Source organism: Sitodiplosis mosellana, unplaced genomic scaffold, assembly GCF_009176505.1.
Source record: "Sitodiplosis mosellana isolate CC-2019 unplaced genomic scaffold, AAFC_SMos_1.0 Smas_scaffold_6181, whole genome shotgun sequence".
NCBI lineage: Eukaryota > Metazoa > Arthropoda > Insecta > Diptera > Cecidomyiidae > Sitodiplosis > Sitodiplosis mosellana.
In genome coordinates this window covers 3,087,876-3,111,197 of record NW_022601422.1, presented here as the reverse complement: position 1 = coordinate 3,111,197, position 23,322 = coordinate 3,087,876, and the positions used below count along the sequence as shown (strand labels likewise).

The following is a 23,322-nucleotide window of genomic DNA, read 5'->3' as shown; positions in this document are numbered from 1 at the left end:
AAATGGAATGGAATTGCTGCCATTGTACATTTGGCAAACTCTCAACATTCATTCTATGAACAACAAGTGAAATCCACATTCGCTTGACCAGACATTTGCCGCTCTCTCACATTCACCAATTTCTGTGTTATGTTGCCCAAAATAGAACGGCCAAGTGGCATTCCTTACATGTATGTACACGAAATTGTCAACTTGTTTTTTTTTTTTTGAAGTGACACTTACACGTGGCTTAGGCCATGTTCTATCAAATACTTTTCTCATTGTTTATGTACATTCATTAGATTACTTGCGCTATACGTTTTGTGCACAACGATTTATTTCATGAATTTAAATTCCGTTATGCTTTATACATGCCTTATAATTTCAATTGTTGTATGTAAATGGCTTTGATATCGAATGACTTTAAAATGAAACGACCGACGAAACGACGTACATTACAAATTCATAGAAACGACATCGACAGTGTGAGGCACTGAAAATTATGAAAATATTGATAAGTTTGCCAAAAAGAGTTTCATTTTTAGCAATTTAATTGCCACATTATTCTAATGACAGTGTTACCACCGTGAGTGTGAATAATAATTTTGCTAGCTCAAATTAACTTATTATGTATAGGTAGAGTTATATCATCAGATAATAATTTATGTGCGGTTGTCTTTCAATATGCTCTCCCGTGCACATTAAAATCAACGACAACGAAGAAGAATATTTTTTTATTTACTTCAGAATAAACGCACAGGTGCGGGGATTTTGACCTTATTGCCACCTTTCCTTTGCATCCGATGATGTCATTGCGCATCGCCTTACACGAAATAGATAGAGAGTGAGCGACAGAACGCGTTTTTTGCATTATCATATGTCATGCATATCAATGAATAACGTTTAAAATGTTTTTAATTTTCCACATTTATTCATGTGCATATTTCGTGAGTCGAATAAACGGGTCCACGTTGTACCTTAACAGTTTTTCAACATACACCCAACGTGTACGTGGTCTATAAACCGCATAGAAGTCTCTCCCTCTCGTTATATCTCTCTCCTTCGCTTTCTCTTCTTCTCCACTTTCACTTCTATGGAGCAGAAAATAAACTCCAAGGTTATTCTGTATATTTGAATACTACTAATCAACTTTAGCACACCAGATGACCGACCAGTCCCAGTAAATAGTATGATGATGTCGCAGCATTACAAACATTTAACTTGACAGAGCGGAAAAGAGCAAGGGAGAAAGAGAGATAGAATAAAAAAAAGGCAGAGCTTGGAAAAAGTTTGGGAAAAACAACGACGACGTTGACGACAACTGACAGAAAACGCAATGTTATGTGACATTGAATGATAGAATTGTGAATGTCTGATGATGTGGTTCCAATTACTATGAGATCGTGTTTTTCCCGTAATAATACGTATCATACGAGAGAAAAAACTGACTCGTTTTTTCCACGTATGGGCCGCAACGAAAAGGCTACGTTAAACAGAAGCACAGAACGTTAGTCGGTGATTGAGTTTTTCAAACAGAGAATAGGACAATGCATGGTAAGTGCATTCGTTTGCATAAGTGTAAAGTAAAACATGTTCCTCTTTCACCGGTATGTTTCTCTTTTGTTTTAGCATGTCCACCAAATGCAACCTTTTTTTTTGGACTTAGACGAATGTGGCTAATGTAAATGGAGTGAAATCAAATCGGGCTTATTGTGTATGATCAAGATCAGACATCAAATTGGTTCAGTTTTTCAGTGAAAGCTTTCCAGCAGTAAATAATCCCGTAATAAAGAGTATGCAATATGCATCCAATTTGGAAATGTTCATTTTTCTCTATCAAGAAGAAGACGATTTTTTCCTTAAGAAAATGATTATCTTTTCTCATTGTATGTTTAAGGGACACATTATTACCTGATACAGGATGGGAGCATTTTGAATGGCTCTCCAAAAATATTCTAACGGTGAATAATTGTCAGCAAAATACCGTAGGAAAAGGTAAACGTCTAACAAGAATTTTCACCAACGAAAGTCTTTTTGATTATGTTGCAAAAATGTATCAAGATTTAAGGACTAAGTGAAACACTAAATTTCCTCACCAATGAATAAGGAATGTTGTAATTATTTCGTTTGCAGAAGAAAAATGCGAAATATTAACCTCACACTATGATCATGGGGATTCTTTCCGCTTGATTAAAATGCATTTTTACACTTAAAAATCGCTGAATATACACCGAAAAGCCAGCCATTCGAAAAATGTGCATGCAATGAAGATGTGCGAGTGGGAAATTTTTCTCCGCTAGAAAAAAAAAACTCCGTTTTTTTCACTTTACCAATCCAATAGCATTTTATCCACGTCTTACACTCAGGTGTCATATTCACATTGTATCCAATGGCGGTTTTTGTTCATCCACTCTATATGTTGCTCCATTGTAACGTTTGGCAATGGCAACATCCATTGCAAAGATAAAGATATATTCAAAATATGAAGTTAAACTTTGCAATTTTCAATAATTCAAAACTATTTTCCACTCTTTCTCTCCGTCTCGTCGATGCAGCATTACCATTGAACTTTTTATCATATAGTAAACAATCAACAGGGAAAATATTGTTTATATTCAACTGTATGGCAGTTGTTCAGTGATTTGCTAGTTTGTTTTCTTTTTTGCATTGATAAAGCGAACCGATTTGATTGTATATGTGTGCGCGTGTGAGTGTTAAAGAGAAAATCCAACGAGTAACGCTATATAATGTGATTGTATGCAACTAAATAAAATAGGAAAAAGCGTAGAAAAGAGATGACAAAAAAAAAACAACAACCAAATACTGGTGGTAAGAAAAAAAGATGCGAATAGTGGATGAAATTGAATGATGATGCTGTTGCGTTGTGCATGTGCACGTGCGATCAAAATGCAAACGGGAGATGAAAATGTATGGAAATAAAACGAAATGAAATAAAATGAAAGAAAAAAAAAACTATACAGTGCTGTTGGTACGTGTATGATTTTTTATGTCGTTTTTGTTGGTCTCTTACCTGATACATGGAACAGTTGAAGCAGTGCCAACAGCAGCTTTCGCCTTCAACATATTTTTTCGCTTGACCTTTCTCGCACGGCAAACTGCACACTGACTCTGGTGGTTTTGGTTGTTGGGACTTAAATTTCACTTCTGCATTATGTTCGTGTATTGGTTTGCATGCACATTTCACCCGTTGAATGATAGGCATTATTGTATACGTATAGCATGTTCGTGTAAACATAGAGTTTTTTTTGTTCCGCCCCGTTGTTACCAATGATCCGTTCGGTGTATCCATCATTGATTGGCAAGTTTTTTTCATTTTATGTTTTGTTTTCCATTTTGTTTCATTTCATTCGGTTGTGCGTAGAGCGAATATATATGCGATGGATTCCATGGTGATCGGGTCAATGATTTTTTTTTTTTTTATCATGTCGATTTGATGCAATGTATGGAACGTTGGAAGAGTTTTTTCGTTTCGATTTGTATGTGTATAGTAGGAAATAATGATGTTGATAAAAGCATCCGATATCACATATTGAGTTGGTTACAAGAAATTTCAAGAGATGTTCCGATGTTGAGTGCATGGGTCCAACGTTGTTTACGTTAAAAGTTACGTACGATAAATGGCCAAGATCATTTTTGTGTACGAAGAGATTGTGTTGATAAGGGTATCCAATCACGCGCACATAGGTTGAGGCGAAATAAAAAAAAAGAAGAAAACATTTTTGTTAGAAACAAACTTGAAGAGAGAAATCGCCGAACGATGTGATGTGAGAAGTAATTTAAAATAAACAACATGTCGGTTCAGCAAAATCATTTAAAAAAAAAATCTGGAATTTGTACACCGAAGATAACATAAAAGTTCTGTAGGGGCTTCGGAAAGAGTAATAGACTTTTTGCAATATGAAATGATGGAACTCTTTCGGTATCTTTTTTTGACGATCCTTGTTATCCTCATTATTTGTTAACTTTCGAACGTTTGCATATTCGACCACAGATTTAAATTTAAAAATCAACAAATTTGTTGAGCAAAATGAATTAATACTACCAAGCAAGGCAATTCTTGTTACTTTCTTTTTCAACATTTGGTATACATAGATTCATCTGATTACTTCAGAAACATTCCAACATTTTATTACTTGGATTTCATTCGAACGAAGAAAAATTCAATGTGAAAATGCAGATTAAAATTTTCCATTTAAAGTCGGCCAATTTAGACATCAAACAAAGAAAAATTAACCACTTTAACAAACAAAAACATATCAGTTACATTTTCCGCGATAAAAATCTAAACCGTCCGTTTTTTTGTCTCGTCAAACCGTAGTGTCTTACTGTGAAGTTCTAAGCTTCAAATGATGCATACAAAATATCTTTCGAATGTTAAACTTTTAAGAAATGTTGTGCGTTCATATTAAATTTTAACAAGAATTTTCGATGCTCGAAAATGGCAATGGCTTTAATCAAAAGAGAATTTCCACTTACCGTCCATATTCAAACGCAATTCACCCTCATAATATTCACCGACTTTGATCCATCCATATTTGCCCGGCTGCACTTGTTTGAAGTGAATTATATTATATCGTGCTGGTCCATCACCGTTACTATTGAAGTGGAAGCGATCACCACTCAAACCTGTTTCGGAACATATTTGAAATAGAAAAAACACCAAATCGTTTTAATAAAATTCGATTTTCAAAAGTGTACTGGCACTCGAAACGGCAGGGAGTGCATCGATGTTACGATCAATATATACTACAAGTTGTTCATATTATATGCAATTTATTCCAGGCAAATGGGTGCTGCACGCAAAAAGTGCATGTTTTTTATTTGAATTTCTCAAATTTTCCATCAACAACGTTATGTTTAGCACAATTTATATTGACATGCCCAAATTTCTTGCATATTTACTGTGCAAAAATATGCAATGGGGACTTTATTAAACGGACAGAAGCATGCAGATATCATTTGACACCTGTCCTATCATCCTTGTGCCACTTAATATATACTGCTTTTCACATGCATACCATTCATTCAAACACATTTCGAAGCTCAGAATAGCAACACTGCATTTCAGTTTTTATTTCTTATTTTATTTAACCTTAAAGCTAAGTGCATAGTTCCTTGTGAAATGAAAAAATTTCGCCGGTGAAATCTTCACAGGTGATATTTTTATGGTATTTTTTTTATTTTCGAATTGCAAGCATAATGATTTTTGATGCATGAAACAGTTAACTCCTTCTAATATCAACACGACATATGAACAAATTCGGTTTTTGAGTTCATTCTTCTATGTGTTTTGTCTGAACAAATTTTTTTCACGGTCGTGAAAAATATTTCGCGTGCAAAATGTACGCGAAATTGTTTTCACGGCCGTGAAAAAATAAGAAAGACCAAAATACATTAAAGAAAGAATTCAAAATTCAAATTTGTTCATGTGTTGTGTTGATATTGGAGGGAGTTAACTGTTTCATACATCAAAAATCATTATGCTTGCAATTCGAAAATAAAAAAACACTATACAGATATCACCTGTGAACATTTCACCGGAGATTTTTTTTCATTTCACGAGGAACTGTGTACTTAGCTTAAATTCGAATCGTTTTTTTTTTTTTAAATAGATATATACATTGTGGTGTCAGTTGAGAGATTTTTACCTGTGAAATTAACTTTTCGTAAATACTTCAATAGGTCGGCTCCTTTCGTTGGACGCATTGCATCACAAAGACCGGACACACCTCGGCACAGATCCTTGTGCATATCACTGTGTAACCGAAAACAAATACGAAACTCATTAAAACTTGACTGGAATTGTCAAAAATTAGCAACTTTTTTTCGGTGAAAGTTTGGAAATTTGTGTATGTATGTGTATTTATGCTAGAGAATTTATCAACACATTGGACATGAAGCATGAAACCTACTCATTTTCCAATTTGCATATGTGTTGTTATGAGAAAATAAAATTAAATTTCCAGTCTTTTTTTCTGGTTCGAAATGTTTCAACCGAAAAAAACACAGCTAAATCCGTTATTCAACTATGAAATTAAATTAAAAAAAAAAAACAAAACAGAACAAAAGTATTCAATGAACATTTTCAACTCTGACAACATTCCGAAAGGGGTTTCCGAATACAGTGGGAAATACAGGGGTTTCTGGTACAGGCAAAATTGTATATTGTGCCAGTATTTAAAAAAAGCATACTACGCTTTAATAATTCGGCGATAAAAAAATTACAAACATTGCATTCTGTTTTTTTTTTCTCGCATACCATTTTACACTTGGTTGCCGCCGGTGGGTTGATGAATGCTGAATGTTAAATGAAATTAAAGCAATCGTTTGAAACAATTTGTTTCCATCATAACGGGGTTTTCGTTCGGTGAGTGCGAAAAATGTTGTTGCCACTTTTTTACCGTTACTTTCGTTTTGCACATAACATCTGTCCCCTGAATCTGTTGCCAGTATTTAACACATATATGTTCGAACGAACGAAAATTTAAACCCCATCGAGTACACAAAATGCAAACGTGTGAAATGTGTGTGTGTGTGTGTGTATCTACTTTACGGTCCCCATGGTAAATTACCTGAGTGCATATGCAAATGCCATCACAGCGTCGCTAACAAACTGCAATTGACCCTCGAATGCGGTCGTATTTTTTTGTAACTTTTCCTTGGTGGTGCACATTTTTTTGTATTTTTTATTATACGGCGTCAGCGAACTATTCGGGTATCTGCATTCAAAATGATCTTCCCAAAATTCTAAGCGAATAAATGAGAGAGAAAAAAAGAAACAAAATCGAGAATGAGAAAAATAATTCACCATTTTTGGCTTAAAGCTGTTCCTTTCTTTCTCTTTCGCTCTCGCTCGATTGTTTACGAAATCGATGGTGATTCATGATATCCTATTCAGAATATTGGTTCAAGCAAGATTTATTCGATCTCGGGATGTGGATCGGGATAATAAACTATGATTCCCATGCTAACTGAATACGGCAAGATGAGAGAGAGAGAGAGTGTGTGTGTGTGTGTATGAGTATTGGCAATCAAGTAGAAAATTGAAAAACCAGCGTAGTAAATGTATTGCCACATATTGACGTTCTGCATTGAAATTGCCGCGTAGAAAGACGAAGAACGGTGTATAGCTGTACTCTATTTCGTTGGAACTTTCAAAGTTTCAATTCGATTGCTATGTTTTAAAAAGTTCATCAACCGAGAGAGTGAGAGAGTTTGAAACCTATTGAAAAGCATAAATTTCTCGACTAATTTTCAAGGAGACGTGTTTATGAATTTGAATACACAAAAACTTCTGCCAACAACTCGATTGCCATACACAATGCTCACATTTTTTTCCATCCTTATCGAAAATAATTTCTCCACTCAACATAAATTCTGGAATTTATTAATGGTGATGTGTTGTACGATGCTTGCATCTGTTCGCCACTGTTCACTTTTGCATGCAAGTGTGTGTTCATTGCGTGTTTTAAATTTTCGCTCAAATATGCATAAATTCAATCATGGTTTTGTTTTTGTTTGATTTTCAGTCGTTTGTTGCATCCAACATTCGAACACATTGAAGCAGCTTCAAATGGTTGCCAGAGAGAGAGAGAGAGAGAGAGAGAGAGAGAGAGAGAGAGAGAGAGAGCGAGAGAGAGAGAGAGAGAGAGAGAGAGAAAGAGAGAGAGAGAGAGAGAGAGAGCATGAAAAAGGAGAAGGAAGGGTGAGACAAAGGACCATTGCAACCGCTATTCAAAGCAAATTCAAAAGTTAGCATACTAATGCCATGCACCGCAATGTATCGGTGAACATTTGGTTAACTTACACAGTGAATGTGTGCAATATGCGAGTCGTTACGATGCAATACCACTGTACAATTATTTCCAGAGTCATATAGAAGTATGCATACTAGTAGAGAGAGGCAAAAGAGAGAACTCTCCCTTCCTCTTGCCCAATTAATCAGCTACAATTTACTCGAAGTTTTGGTTTCCAACCCGATCCACAATTTACGGTCAACATGTGATAAATACGCCTTAAACGATGAATGCATTCAAAGGTCGTAATATAAAAGCCAATCAAATTTCATTTATTTTAATGTATTCACAAAAATCAACGTTTATTCTCGATTCTTCGACAGTATTTAATGGAGAACAACCAACGGAAAAGGCCAACAGAAAAGCTCACTCTCTTTGCTTGCATTTCGGATAAATGTGTTGGGAATTCAGATTTAATCTCAGCGAGCGAGTATCATTACGGCTGATCAAATTGTTACAATATAATTTAGATGGATACAATCCATTAAATATTTGCTTACTTACCGACAAACCATGGATTCCGTGCGTTATTTTCAACGGTGAGTCCGAGAAAATGCTGTTCAAAGCCTACCACTGGATTTGCTTGAGGTTGCACAGACAACGTTCCTTCGACCTGTGTGTATGTGTGTGAGTGTGTGAGTGTGTGTGTGTCATCAGAATGGAAATGTTCGGATTCAAGCAGCCGCAGCAGCAGTAGTAGTAGGGAATTCATTAATGAGAGAAAAGAAATCAGATCACCGAGATAAGGTTAAATAAATGAGAGTAAAAAAAAACTGCAAGAAATTCCCATAAATTTGTTCGCCAACTATGCACTTGATTTATTACTATTTTCCGTAATTTAAGATATAGACAAAAATGAAGACGGAAAAAAATTGGGGAACAAGATACTCGAGTTATAGAGAGAGAAAAAGAAGAATGAATACTGAACAGATTTAAAGGTACAACACAGTTACGTATTTCTCTTGCCATCTTTCAGGAAGCTAATATACTTCACAACATATTGAGTGACAAAAGTCCATGGAAAATGATTCACAGAGTGTTGAATCACATAATGTTGTTGACATTATGTGAAATTGGGCAGTGGCCGTAAGCACTCCACATGAAACGTAAACAAGTTTGTATGCTTCGTTCTTTCATTCGTTCATTCGAGACGAAAGCAGTTTAGATCGCGTTCCACACAACATGAAAGAGATATATGGAAAAGAAAAAAAAAAATGAATGCACGGAGGATGATAACAACGATGTGCAAGTGCATCGTGCATATACTAAGTGATGCGACGTAATAAGCGGTGAATGTGCCATACTTTGAATTGCTTTTGTGAAAGAATGTTGTGAAAACTTCAATTTGACAAGGTCCACAGAGATTCAGACAACTTCTTTTATACTGTGACATACCAAGCCACGAACATGTTTAGCAATGAGTGTGTGTGTGTGTGCACTATGCAGTGTTTTTATTCAAGCAAAAAATGGTCGCATAGAAAACTTTGATAATTAGGTTCTTTTTGAAGAGCCATCGTAGAACGAAAATTTTAATTAAATCATCATCACCAATATGTGTCAAATTCTATATATATATATATATATACATATATGTGTTTGTGTTTGTGTGTGTGTGGTACTCAATCTAAGGGCCAATAACTAATTCCACGAAATCACTTCGTTCACATCGTTCGAATGAAACGTATTCCGTATTTATCCATTTTCAAAGGCATTTTTGTATCAATCGCAAACATAATCCTTGATATTTTATTCATCTCTTTTATTTGTATGAATGAATGACAACGATGACGACGACCATTTGCCAGACAAATTAATGGTATTTCATGGAATAAAAAGCGTACGGCATTTCGGTCTCCGTTTCTTTTTTCCTATAATAAAGCGCATTAGCTTCACAACCAAATATAATAAAGATGAACGCAACAGAATGGCATGGCTCACTGGACCATTAAATCATTTCTTATTGTGCATACGGAGATCATTTTTTTTCTCGTCTTTTTTGCAAAGCGTCTGCATGGCGTACGTATAAGTCATCAGTGTTGCGTTAACTTTATCTGCATATGTACGGATTTTTTGTTGTTGCTGTTGTTGTTGTTGTTGTTGTGTTGTGTTACTAGGGCTGTATGCTTTGATAGTACGTGATTTTTCCTTCTTTCTCTGACATTTCATTTGCATATTTTCGTTTTATAGCATTCGGTTGTGTGCTATTATCGTTAGGCTATGGCTTCGTCTTTGCTGTAAGAATTTCGTTTTTAGCACAAGACTATTGCAGATAAGAATACCCGTCGGAATTTTTCTCATAATGCATTAACCCAATCGCTTATTAATTCCTCATTTTTGTTGCTTTTTTTCCTTATCTTGTACTGGTTTTTGTTCCCTTTATTGTTTATGAGTCCGTTGTGCCATATTCAAACCCATCTACATTTCGAACGAGTTTTCAATGAACTTTTGGAGCTGCTTGCATATTTCAATAGTGTCGACCAACAGATAATTATATATAATTTATATTATTTAATTTTTAGTATATATACTTTTAATTACTGTGGCGCTTTCGACAAAAAAAAGAATCACACTTTTCCCGTCATTCGGAATTCTTCCACTTTTATGCCATTTTAATGTGCATTTCGAGATTTTTCGAAAACTTACTCTTTTTATCTTGCCCTCTCTATCTAGCTCGTTTGGCTCTTCGAAAAAAAAAAATTCGCTTCATTCTAATTTGCCTCTTGATGATGTGTTCACATTTAATGAGAAAAGTTTGAAAATGGTAAGAGAGCGAGAGAGAGAAGGGGATGCATAGTTGATGAAAATTAGTTCTAAATTAAAAACTCGAAAATCCACATTCAAACTCGTTGACTTACTCTATCACTGACTCGTTTAATGTGCATACGAGCAAATGCGAGCGAACGGCTTATATTCATATATAGAGTACGTATATGTATATATCATTAGCAATTGCACCATGAGAATTCACTTTGCTCCCATTTATTTGATTCTTGACTTACTCATGTATATACACATGATCTCTCATCCCTATCTTGTTCTCTGTCTCTCTTTTTCTCACTTTCCATTTATTGCCATTTTCTTCGCTTCCAAACTACCAAGCGGGTGCTTTTGCTTGCAATACAACAATTTATTGCATACTCCATACATATATTTTAAAGTGAAATACCCCACATAATATGCACGAGTCAGAATGAAATAAAATATTATAATTATCTAATAAATGAGTTTCAGTTTGCGATTTATTTTATTTCAGTCTGTGATTTTTTCGTGGAATAAAAGTTCAGGTAAATATTTAAGGTAGGTATTTAAATCAGTTTTTTCGACAACTTTTGTATGAAATTTCGATTCATAATGAAAATTGTTGGATGTTTGAGTGAGAGATTGAAATGGAAATTTTGGCACGGAAAATGGAGTTGAAACGAAGCGTGCATCTATTAAATTGATATGGTATTTTGGAGAAGAGCAGCAACAAAAATGAGTACGGAGAGAATCTCTTGTTTTTGTTGCTATTTAACGGTTGTTAAATGTTAAAATTCATTTCAATGATGCATTTTATATGAAGGAAAAACACATATTTTTCTCATTTTCAGTAGATTTTCTTTCAAACCATTGCAATCGAAATTGAAAATATAAAAGTTATAAAACTCGTGTGAAATATGCGCAATATCTATGTAGCCGGAGCAGTTTCAATTGGCTGTGTGTAAGAAAGGAAGACACAGTTGAAATTTATCAAAGAGTGTTCATGATATTAAAGAGAAACTGCAAAGTGCAGACGGTTGTTGACCCAACAATGAACTTAGTTTTGCTTGTAATTTGAAACAAGAATGCATAAGCAATTGAAATTCTTGCAAAACAACTTGTTTTACTTCGATTGGTGGAATCTTGAGTGCTTGTCGAAAATGTCCAACATCTTGCACGTGTGCTTTTCTCTCCTCCGGGGTTTTTGCTTTTGATTTCTCTTTTCTTTTTTTTCTTGCTGGAATATGTATGTTTGTGTATTTTACCTCAGGTTCATTTCCGTCGGATACCAGATTTCGTGCTGACCAACCGTCCGAGCCAATCCATGAAAATGTTCCAGTTGCATTGTTTCGACGAACGGCACGCATCACTTCACGTACTTCTTGGTCGGACCCAAAGATAATCACACCTAAAATGGAAGAGATGGAGAGAGAAAAAGCGTGAAATAAACATCTAAAATTAGTTTGTTTCGTGATATTTGACCATTTCAAAAACGAACGCAAACGATTTCAATGACCAGATTTCCTGTGAACAGTAGATAAATCATTATTTTGCACTTGCTACGAATGTTTATCATAATTAGGTATATTTTGACATGTGTTTAGTAACGTGTGCAAACTATCAACATTTACCAACCAAAAGGGAATTTGTGTGAAAATGAGTAAGTCAGCAGAGAGATAGAGATGATGCTGAGTGCTGACACAGACACAACATTGGAACTCACAACAGCACACAAAAACGAACAACAACGACAACATGACAAGCGAACCGTACAAAACTTTGATTGTGAACTCAAAATTCACAAGTGCCTTGTGAGCGTGTAACTATCATCAACTATAGCTCTATCTCCAAGCGGATTAACTCCCCCGCCTCTCTCTCTCTCTCTCTCTGCGATGCCAGAGAAAAGGCTACAATTTAATTGAATTGAATTCACTAATTTTCACCATCACCATTTACACTCTCTTCAAAGAATCGCACAAATTCTCTCAAGGGGCACTTCGTGTACACTGCTGACGTTTGAGTCCGCATAGTGTCAGAAGTTCAAAATTGGCTTTAAATGAGCATCTCTAAATGGTTTGCATTTAAAATATCAAAGGTCATTTGGCTAGTGTAGCTAAATGCTGTGTGTGTGTGTGTGTGTGTGTGTGTGTGTGTGTGTGTGTGTGTGTGAATACTGGAGCCACTCCAGAACTAGTTTGTGCTGGTTCAAATTTTTGGGTCATTCCATAAATTCAACTAGTTCTACATCTAAAAAAAACCACCCGATATATCATATTTACTTCTAATGTGAAGGTAAACAACAATCCATTGTGTACCTCATTGAATTTGTTGAGCAGGAAATTCGAATGAAATAGGGAATTTGTGCAAAATTGAGCGTCGAACCCAGATTAGCCCATTTTATACAAACCTATTTTTTCTATTTGATGAAATGAATGGCCGTTTTGAAATAGAGAATAGAAGCATTTGACTGGAAGATACCAGTTTTGTGCATTAAAAATTGCTAATTTGATCAAACAACGTCAATTAATAATAACTAAAAGTAAGTATGGCTGCTGAATTTTTCGTTCTTGCATTAGCAAGTGTATGCCATATCTTAAATCCGCTTTAATTAATGATAATTATTAGCAAACAGAGATCGAACGAACAACTGCTGCATCGCATTATACAATTTCATCGAAGAAAAATACAACGGAATACATTTTCAATGCGCAAAACAACAACGAAAACCACCAACTTGAAATTGTGCCACAGAAAATGCTTGTCTGATAATTATTAGAGCGAATGGAGAAAGTTCCTCAAATCGCTTGAACTCAGTAGAATAAAAAGTATTTAAAAATAATACCGAGTAAGCAAGCAACCAACCATTCATACACATACACAACGGCTGACAGTGATTTAATTGTACCGCATATTTTTTTTGTTGCTTCTGTTATTCGCAGTCCAAAATAAAAAACCAACTGCTACTTGTAGCCGGCGCAATGCAGAAGTGGCGCCATTTACACGTGTAAAGTGCAATATTACCCGGGTGAATGCGATACGCTTTGATGAAAGCCTACAGTCGTTCGATGAGGCTTTCATAATTTTTATATACATTTTAAATACTAAACGCCTAGGCTTTCAATGCTACGAATGCACGAAAGAAGTGAGAATAGCAATGAAAGCCTAGGCGTTCAGTATTTATAATGTATATAAAAATTATGAAAGCCTCATCGAACGACTGTAGACTTTCATCAAAGCGTATCGCGTTCACCCGGGTATACAATGGCAGTGAGATAGTTACGAAATTGATGGCAACAACAAAACGTGTATTGATGGTTCTTGAAAGTGCCACAAATTGCATTCCGGCGCCACTTCTGTACACTATTACATTGAATGCATTGGTTCTTTTGGCAAACAAGTTATACAAAACTCAACACAGATATCAATAAATTAACAGATTTTCGGTTTAGTCAGAATTTGTAAAATCTGCTTGTGGCTGCTAGCGCTACTCTTCTGGTTGTAAAAAAAAAATCGAGAGAGAGAGAGAGAGAGAGATAGAGAGAAAATAGAAATAGGAAAACCCATTCAAATGGAGAGCGGATTTTTTCCAAAAAAAAAAACATTTTTGTCATAAACTATCCGTTTAGTTAATTAACTATGTTCACATGTTGCGGTTGATGTTATTTAGCACTTGACAGTTGCAGAATACCAAAGTCAGATTCATTATGTGAAGCACCATAAAATAGAGTAGACATTGGACAATATTATTTCAATGCTTTTGGATGAGCTAGCCTGGGTAAGCTAAAGATCTTTTGGAAAGAATGAAACATAACAGAAGAAAAAAAAAATACACCAGCATCAACACCAACATCAGCAGCATCAGCAGCTGTGAAGCATCGTTGTTTTATGCGAACGGATAATCCGGCGTATCCATGGCACATAAAAAACTGCACTTCCAACTCGATTTTCTATTATTTCAATCGCAATTCTTGCTTGTCATTTCATTTCGGTTTATCCTGCAATATGCATTCTTCTTTCTCTCCTTTTGTCTCAATCCATGTGCTTGGTTCTCTCTGTCTCTCTCTCTCTCTCTCTCTCTCTTCCTCTCTCTCGGTCTCTGTGTTTATACTATCTCTTTGTTGCTCTTTTTTTATGCGCTTATATTATTAAATTGATGCTTTACTGGATTTTTTCTCTCTCCAATTGTTGTTGTTGTTGTGTCGGTTGTTTTTCGTTACTGTTGTTTTGTTATTGTTGTTGTTTGTCCTTCAGTTCGCTTGCTTACCCATAGGAAAATATGAAAAATTATGAGCGAAACGATTTGAAAATGGTGAAAGGCGAAAGGGACAAAAGCCAATGTCTTCTGGTTAGAAAAATAGATTGATATCATGGCGTTGGGGCTTTTCTGTGCGCTTTGTACGCGCCTCTTGGGAATAAAATCCGAGTTGATGGTGGTGTGTCAACCGAATAAAGGTCTAGTTTTGTTTTGACAGAAAAATTTAATTTACAAATTCTTCCATCTCTTTCATTCTCTCTCTCTCTCTAGATCGATTGGTGTGCAGTGGCACGGTGCACATACACACAACATTGAGGTCATTTAAAGAATTGTCGCATTTTCTCCAAGTATTGCTCTGCGGACCATCGAATCAGTATATCCAACAGAATCTGGTCATATACTGATTATAGCTGTTGCTATTGTTCAAGCAAATGCAGATGGTTGCAATCCTCATCTCAACGTGAAGAGAACGGTGGTTTAAAGTCACAACTGTCTTGTCTCAGTTTTTGATTTTTATTAGCATTTTGTGACATTTCGCAACTTTTTTTCCATTTTCCACCGTTATTCCCTGTGTGCATTTGGTGCGCGCATGGTCGCGAATGCTCAGATGGCGTGTGTACAGATTTATTTTTAATATTAACTTGCATGAATACATTCGTTTTGAATTGTCGAGCGAACGAGCTTTGAACGGAATATACCATTTATGCGTATATAGAAGACACTGTTCAACTCAAACTCTTTCGTTCTTCAATGCGAAACTATGTGCCGGGTGGAAAATATCGCATGCTAAGCTATAATATGATGACACATTAAAGGGACCATAACAATAGTAATGGTTTTCCATTGACATTCACACTCGGCATGAACGATTTATAATGCAAGTAAACGCGGCGTTTATCACGCAAAAAAAAAACGAACATATCTTTTGATTATTTTCGTTTTGGTTTTTGTGTCTTTGCTTACTAACAATTATGTTGGATAAGGACAAGAATGTTATGCTTGAGAAAAAAACAGAACAATCAGCTTGCAGCATCCAAACGCTTAAAACGGAAAATCGAATGTCACTTTGATTGTAAATCATGTTGCATGTACAAGGTACACACACACACACACACACACACACACACAGTTTCATTTGCTTCGTTTCTTTTCTTTTCATTTTAAATGATATTACACACGTCATTCAACGGCATGCAATGCACAAAAAAAAGAAAATTAAAGCAGCATATCGCCCGGGTAAAATCCGCTCTCTAACCCGAACATAGATATACCATGACACACACACACACACACCCACGTTGTGCCCGGTTGTGTGTGTATGAGCAAGATATTTGCTTTTTATCGCAATTTTTTATTACTTTCGAAATTACAGCTACAAAAGCGTTTCGTTTGTCTGTTGCTGATTCTAATTTTCTTGCCATGCTTTGTGTGAGTGTGAGCACTGTGCACGCTCTTCTTTGCCAAAGCGATTGCTGCTGCGATTCTCTTTTTTTCTGATTCTCTTCTCTTTTTTTCCGTTAAATTCATTTTAAAGCGCTTTTATGGGCAATGGAATTTAACATAAAAAAAATAGTCACGCTGAATTTGCATGCGGTTTGAACAACATACACACACACACACACACACACACACACACACAGCCATTGTTCTATTCACGGCCAAAATCAGAGTGTCAACCATGTCGGAAGAAAGAAAGAGGAATTTAGAAGAATAGATAAGAAAGGAAAAGAGAACAGAGCTGAACAAAATAAAAAGAGAGCACATTTTCAGCGCGCTATAGAGGATACACTCTCAAAACGGTGATAACATTTAAAGCCAATGCGTCTCACTTGATTGCTGCTTGCTTGAATTTTAATATCGATTCGCATCCCTTTTCTTCTTTTTCTTTTTCTTTTTGTGAAAACACATTTTATACCCAATTCGCACAATAGATTTTGACTACCATCAATTCCCTCCATTTTAAAAGTATGCTTAAGTTTGTTCGTCATTTTAAGTTATTAAATAAATATCCTGGCATTATACACACATACACATACAATATGAATGTTGCAGTTGAGAGTGTTACGCAAAATGGTTAGCAATAACTTTGACGAAATCAGGCCATCCCAACGGATTTAGATGGTGTTCTCGTTTTATTCACATTTTTTTGATTAAAAAAAAAAAAACGAGGAAGAGATTATAAACCATTTTTGATCTCAAACAATATGAATTCTTAAAAAACATAATTATGCATTGATTTTGTAAAGCGCTTAAATCCATTCGAAGCTGTTCCATTTAAAATGGATAATTTTTACGGAACATGCACAACAAAGTCTTCATGGAGCACACGTAGTGGTGCTCATCCAAGCATTTGGAGCGCAAATCCGAACAGAAAACCGGAAAATATCAAGGGAGTAATTAACGTTTCTATTTTTTTTTCTCTCGCCAAAATCCCGGTGGTGAATTGAACGCTCATTTTTAGTTACTTTGTTGTCAACTCTTTCAACTTCAGAAGTGTGCAATCTATAATGTACACTGAACAATGTGTATGGACGGGTGATTCAATGATGAATTGCACAAACAATTGAACTATATGGTTTGGTGAAAAGAGAAGAAGAGCTAAAAAAATATGCGATAAAATGAAGCAAACACTTCATTCTTAAGTACATTAGAGCATGACGAAAATGCCACAAAACGCCAGATAATATGAATTATTGACTTTTTAATTAAATTCATTAAAATCTAGCATGTTTCATCTCCGACATAGATTGTGTGTTGCGTATTAGCTTGGGATGATGGATGGAATGGGGTGATGGATGGTTGGTTGGTGTTGGAATACTTTTCATTTTTCTATCTTACGAATAGACGAATGTCAGCACGACAATCACTTTTTCACAGCTTTAATGCCACTCTATAAATAGCGCGTGAAATGACGTTGTCGCTCGTCGTTCGCTTGCATATAGACGAAAAGCACGTCGTTGCCGTCGTCGTCAAATATTTTAAACTCCATCGAAAATTAAGTCAATTATTTTGACATTAATGCGAGAAAGGCTTCAGAGCAGCTTTTTAATGCAGATGAAATGAAGTCAGAGTGGAAAATCACGCAACACCCGCTCAATAAAATTGCTCAAGTTATTTACTTTATTTGATCGAATTATCTGTACGCAGCGCGCACGCCAGAGAGAGAGAGAATGAGAGATTAACCAGAACAACAGACGGAATAATTAATGGTACACAATCAACAAATAACTGACAATCATTCTCGTCACAGATTATATTTGTCAAGATTTAGATTAATACGCTTAGATTGGCACTCGGACGCTTCGATATGTACGCTTTAATCTATATATATAAAACTAAATGTCCGTCTGTCTGTTTGTCCTACTTTTTTTTATTTTCACGATTTTTCAATTCTCGGTTTTGTTAATGAATTGGAGTTCTCGCGGCTTAAATAGCAGATTCACATATCAGTTTTGATTTTCAAATTGAATTTTCAGAAGTTCAAAGAAAAAAATTTTTAAATTGTTTTTCGATACAACGTACATTAATGTGGATTGATGGCAATGAAATATTATATGCGTATTATTGTAAAAGAGATTTTATTTCATGTAAAATAAATAAATTGAAAAAATTCATAATTGGCGTCAGGACAAGCAATACATGAGTGAAATTTTTTTTTGAATGAAAGAGACTTAAAATGGGGAAAAGAAACAAGTAGATTGGAGGAGAATTGTTTAAGCTTGAAACACTGATTTAACATTTAAAAACGACTAGACACAGTATTGATCAACTTGGAAACGGTCAAAAAGACCGCGCAACTTTTACACATTTCCAATAAAGAAAATGTATTGCTTTCTTCAATGCAAGAAAGAATTATGCGGTGGAACCGAAAATGGCTTATCAATCGTTTCTTAAACTCTTCATATAGAAAATAGAACATTGGAGTTCACAAATGCTTCGATAAAGGAATTGAGTTTTGGCCAAATGTAAGGCAATCTCCAAATACTTCTTCCAGGAAAGATCGTATAAATGCAGTTTTGGTTTTCAAATGAAATTTTTTGGAGCTTGACGAAAATCTTTTTTTTATTGATTTTAATTATATCTACATTAACGTACAGTGATGAATGTATGAAAGACAGGATAGGAGACAGTACAATAAGATAAATGAATAAAAGAATTTCCAAAACGATAGATGGATATTTGTCTAAGAGATGTCAAGTTGTGTTGTGTTTCTTAAGTATACTTTTGTTCATTAAAGATAGAAGTTATTCAGATTTTTTATCTGTTCATTTGATACAAATTTTATGCAATGAAATTCATCAAAACTCCGAATTCCTCAAAACTCCGGGATTCGAGGCGAATTGAATCACTTGAAACTTATCGTTTTAAAATACAAACTGGAGACACAGAGTGACAGAAACACACAAAGTTAAATTCGCATTAAAATCATTTTAAATCAACCGATGAATAGAGAAAAAGACAAAATCCAAGAGATAAAAGTTTCAAAATTGCAAATTGAATTTTCTAAAAAAAAAAAAAATCTCGCTTCGCTCGCCGTTTCGGCTAGTAATAAATAAATACATAGACAGAGATAGATAGAGAGAGTGCAAGAAAGACAAAGGTGAACTATCGCTCAACATAACGCGGCCCAAATGCTTGTGGATTTGTGTAATTCTGTAGTATTCCTAGCTCCCGCCTACACAATCTATTTATGTACTTCGACTCAGTGGGTTGTGTCAATGCTTTTTACAATTCACATTACTTGCATTTCTCGAATTGAATTGACTTTTGAACTCACGAGTCCTACGACTCACAAGAGAAAAAATAATATAGACAAAATTCGAAGCAAACATTTCAATGAAATTGATTTTCAACGCTGTGAAGCACAATGTCATTATATTCAACAGATCCAAAACCTTTCAGAGTTCTGTTTGTCCCTACACAGAGAAAAGAATCCCCGGAAATTTTAGGTGTTCGCCGTAAAATTTGAAATTTATAAATAAATTTCTATATACATTTTACCGGCAACACTTGAATTTTCTGGACGATGACATAATTTCAAATATTCGAACAGAAATTAGCGCCATCTGTCATTTCAAGCGGTAAAATATATATAGTATTTGATAAAATGTTCGAAAATATGTCATCGCCCGGAAAATTGAAGTGTTGCCGGTAAAATGTATATAAAGGGTGTCCCAATAGGGACGCAAAAAGTTTCTCAATAGGGATTTCATGATGGATGCCCCGATCTGTCAAACTGGAATGTCAGTTTGAAGCGTCCATCTATACCATTTATAACCATGTCAAGATTAAGTAAAGATCAACGCGTTCAAGTCGTTAAATCCCATTACGAAAATGGGTCTATTTTGCAAAATACGTTTCGTGCAATTCGTGAATTTTTCGGCCGAAATAATCGACCAAATGTGTCCACCATCAGTCGCCTGGTGCAGAAATTTGAGCGTACTGGCTCTGTGTTAGACGATCAACCATCAACCCGTATGCGAACGGCCCGCTCGCACGAAAATATTGCTGCTGTGAGTGAAAGTGTGGAGGACGAGCCAAGAGCCTCGGTTCGTCGACGTTCTCAACAAGTTGGCCTCTCTAGGATGACCACATGGCGTATTCTCACCAAAGACTTGGGTCTACACGCTTATAAGATTGTCCTCACTCAAGAACTTGAACCGATGGACCACGGAAAACGAAGAGATTTCGTCGAATGGGTCAAAGGAAAAGAGGCCGCGGATGCCGATTTTTTGAAGATCTTTTCGGATGAGGCTCATTTTCACTTGAATGGGTATGTGAATCGCCAAAATTGTCGATTCTGGGGAAGCGAAAATCCAAGAGAAACTGAAGAAGTGTCAGCTCATCCAGCTCGTTGCACTGTTTGGTGCGGTTTATGGGCCGGCGGCATCATCGGGCCGTATTTCTTCGAAAATGATGATGGTCGAGCCGTTTCCATCAATCGGCGAGCGATATCGTGAGATGTTGCAGTATTTTTTTTTGGTCGGAAATTGAAGGCATGGACTTATCCGACATGTGGTTTCAACAAGACGGCGCCAGACCACACACAACACCTGAAACATTAGCGGTAATCGAAGAACGTTTTCCAAATCGCATCATTTCTCAAAAAGCCGAAGTGGAATGGCCGCCTCGTTCGTGCGATTTAACGCCATTGGACCATTTTCTTTGAGGCTACGTCAAGGATATAGTCTATGCCAACAAACCAAGCACCATTGCCGAGCTGAAAATTGAAATCAGACGTGTCATAGCCACCGTAAATGTGCCATTACTCGAATCTGTAATTGAAAATTTGGGCAAGCGGCTGAAGGTCTGTGAAAAGAGCCGTGGTGGACATTTGCACGATATTCTTTTTCATACATAAATGGTAAAGACCAAACTACAACATACAATAAAGATTTGGAAAATTGGAAACTATTTTCATTGTTTTTTTTATAAATACTTTGTTGCGTTGCTATTGGGACACCCTTTAGAAATTTATATATAAATGTCAAATTTTACGGCAAACACCTAAAATTTCCGGGGATTCTTTTCTGTGTGTATCGGAAGTTCACTAACATGAATCATGAATGACGTTTGAAATGCCATTTTTGACAAATACCATTTCCAATATTTGGGTAAACCTTGTGACGAAATCATTTAATCAAATTTCCAAACTCTACCGTATAGATGCCGCTAGAGCATCATTTGCTGAATATCTTCCATTTACGATTCATGTTGTTGTTGATTTCAATGAATGAATCGAAAGTTTCGATATTTTAAATTGGTCTATGGCTAAAGTTCCATATCATCGATAATCGGTTTAAAGTAATGGAATCGTCGTCCACTAAAAAAAATATGATGGATTCATACACAACAAGACCACTCCAATCATATTGATATATTTTTTGTGATTGGGTTCAAACTCTGACATTTACTTCACTGCCATTTCTCAATTACTGACTTGAATTTCCAAAAAGAGAACAGCGAATGACATAAAGCTGAAGAGAGCTTTCGTTGAGTGCGTATCGCGAATTTCCATTTGTGAATTAGTTGGGAAATGAGATTTGTTCTCCCAGTCATTATTTGACTTTGTTGCTTTAAGGATGAAATAAAAACTGCGCCCGAGAATGAAGAAAAAAAAAAAACAGAACAGCAGCAGCAGCAGCGGCAGAACACTAAAGGGACCATTGCTGCTTTGTTGATTGGCTCATTTGATTTTTCCAGGCGAGGAATTTCATTGAAATGTTCGGCTCGCTCCCTCCCCCTCTCTCTCTCTCCACTTCGGTGCTGAAAATTTGTTCTAAAAAATTGTATATCAAACATTTCAAACGTACCAAGTGATAGAAGGTATTTCTTTGTTTGAGCAAAAATGTGTATGCAAAACCGGTTCGTGTTGGAGGAGTTGAAAATATGGATTTTCCATTTTTTTTTTTTGCCGCATCGCAATTCGAGAGAGAAGAAGATGAATTATATGCGGTGTGGAATGTTAAAAATGTGAGTATGTTCAGGGCGATGGCAGCACGATTTCGACGTGATCGGGATCAAGAATATCACAGAAAATATATATGTGTATGTGTATGGGAAATCTTGACATACCAACGAAGAAATGTATCTCTCGATTAACAACGAGACCTGAGAATAGGCTTCACTCGCTTGATAACGTGCGTTGTTGATTCGTGATTTTTTTTTCTTCTTCTCTTTTCGTCTTCGACGAGAACAAAGGCGAAGCAGAGAGCAGAAAAACAAACCGCTTCGTATTCTGGCAATGTGCTTGACGCCATTTCATCATGTTACGTTGTAGTATTTAAGTGGATCTGCTTCGGTGTTTTTTTTTTTTCTCTGTGCTCTGCCTTCTCTTTGACTGTTCTGCTGGGGATTTGGCTGTTTCTGATTTGATTGGTTGATGCGATGCATGGATGATGATGATGATTTTGATGTCGATGCAACCAATCGTCTAGAAATGGTTCGGGTGCCAACGAATACAATATGTGGCCATTATAACTATCACGTAATTCTCCGAGTGAAAAATGACGCATTCTCATATTCACGTTGCCTGAGTACATCATTTCATCCAAATGGTCTTATGTTTCGTACAACATACACACTCACACTCACATTCATTCAACAATGACCAGGTCAATTTCACTGCAACTGTGCTACAAAACACTTCATTCAATATTGTTGCCGTTGCCCTCTCCGGTTTGTGAGCTTTTTTGTTTCTCACATATGTGGAATCTTTCGGGAGTGTCGTTATAAAGAATAAGTCAATCCATTTTCCTTTCACCTTTTTTTGTTGCTTGCCCAGTGTAATATGTTTGTGTAGGGTTTTGAGCTGTCGACGTTTTTTCGGGTTTAACGGATAATATGGATACAACTTTTAATGCGTGTTTACTTTTCTCTGGTGTAAATGTATCCTCTTGTCGTTGTTGTTCTCTCTCTCTCTCTCTCTTCCTTTTTTTCCATCCACATCCGTTACTCGTTTCGTTCACAATTGCTTCCGCTTTTTCTTTGGCGATGTCTATGTATTTTGTGGGCATTTTTTGTTTTGTTTTA

General features: G+C 35.9%; 1 protein-coding gene across 2 annotated transcripts in view; it reads right to left on the bottom strand.

The window, feature by feature from the left end:
• Nucleotides 1–23,322, bottom strand: part of LOC129576321 (metabotropic glutamate receptor 2) — a 186,941-nt gene that overhangs the window by 24,742 nt on the left and 138,877 nt on the right. For both annotated transcript variants that reach the window (XM_055461235.1, XM_055461236.1), the window contains 6 exons: nt 11,801–11,943; nt 8,301–8,409; nt 6,573–6,747; nt 5,649–5,755; nt 4,477–4,626; nt 3,011–3,144 (listed from right to left, as the gene is read on the bottom strand). In XM_055461235.1, the coding sequence (XP_055317210.1) occupies nt 3,011–3,144; nt 4,477–4,626; nt 5,649–5,755; nt 6,573–6,747; nt 8,301–8,409; nt 11,801–11,943 (818 nt within the window). The remainder of the gene's footprint in view (nt 1–3,010; nt 3,145–4,476; nt 4,627–5,648; nt 5,756–6,572; nt 6,748–8,300; nt 8,410–11,800; nt 11,944–23,322) is intronic.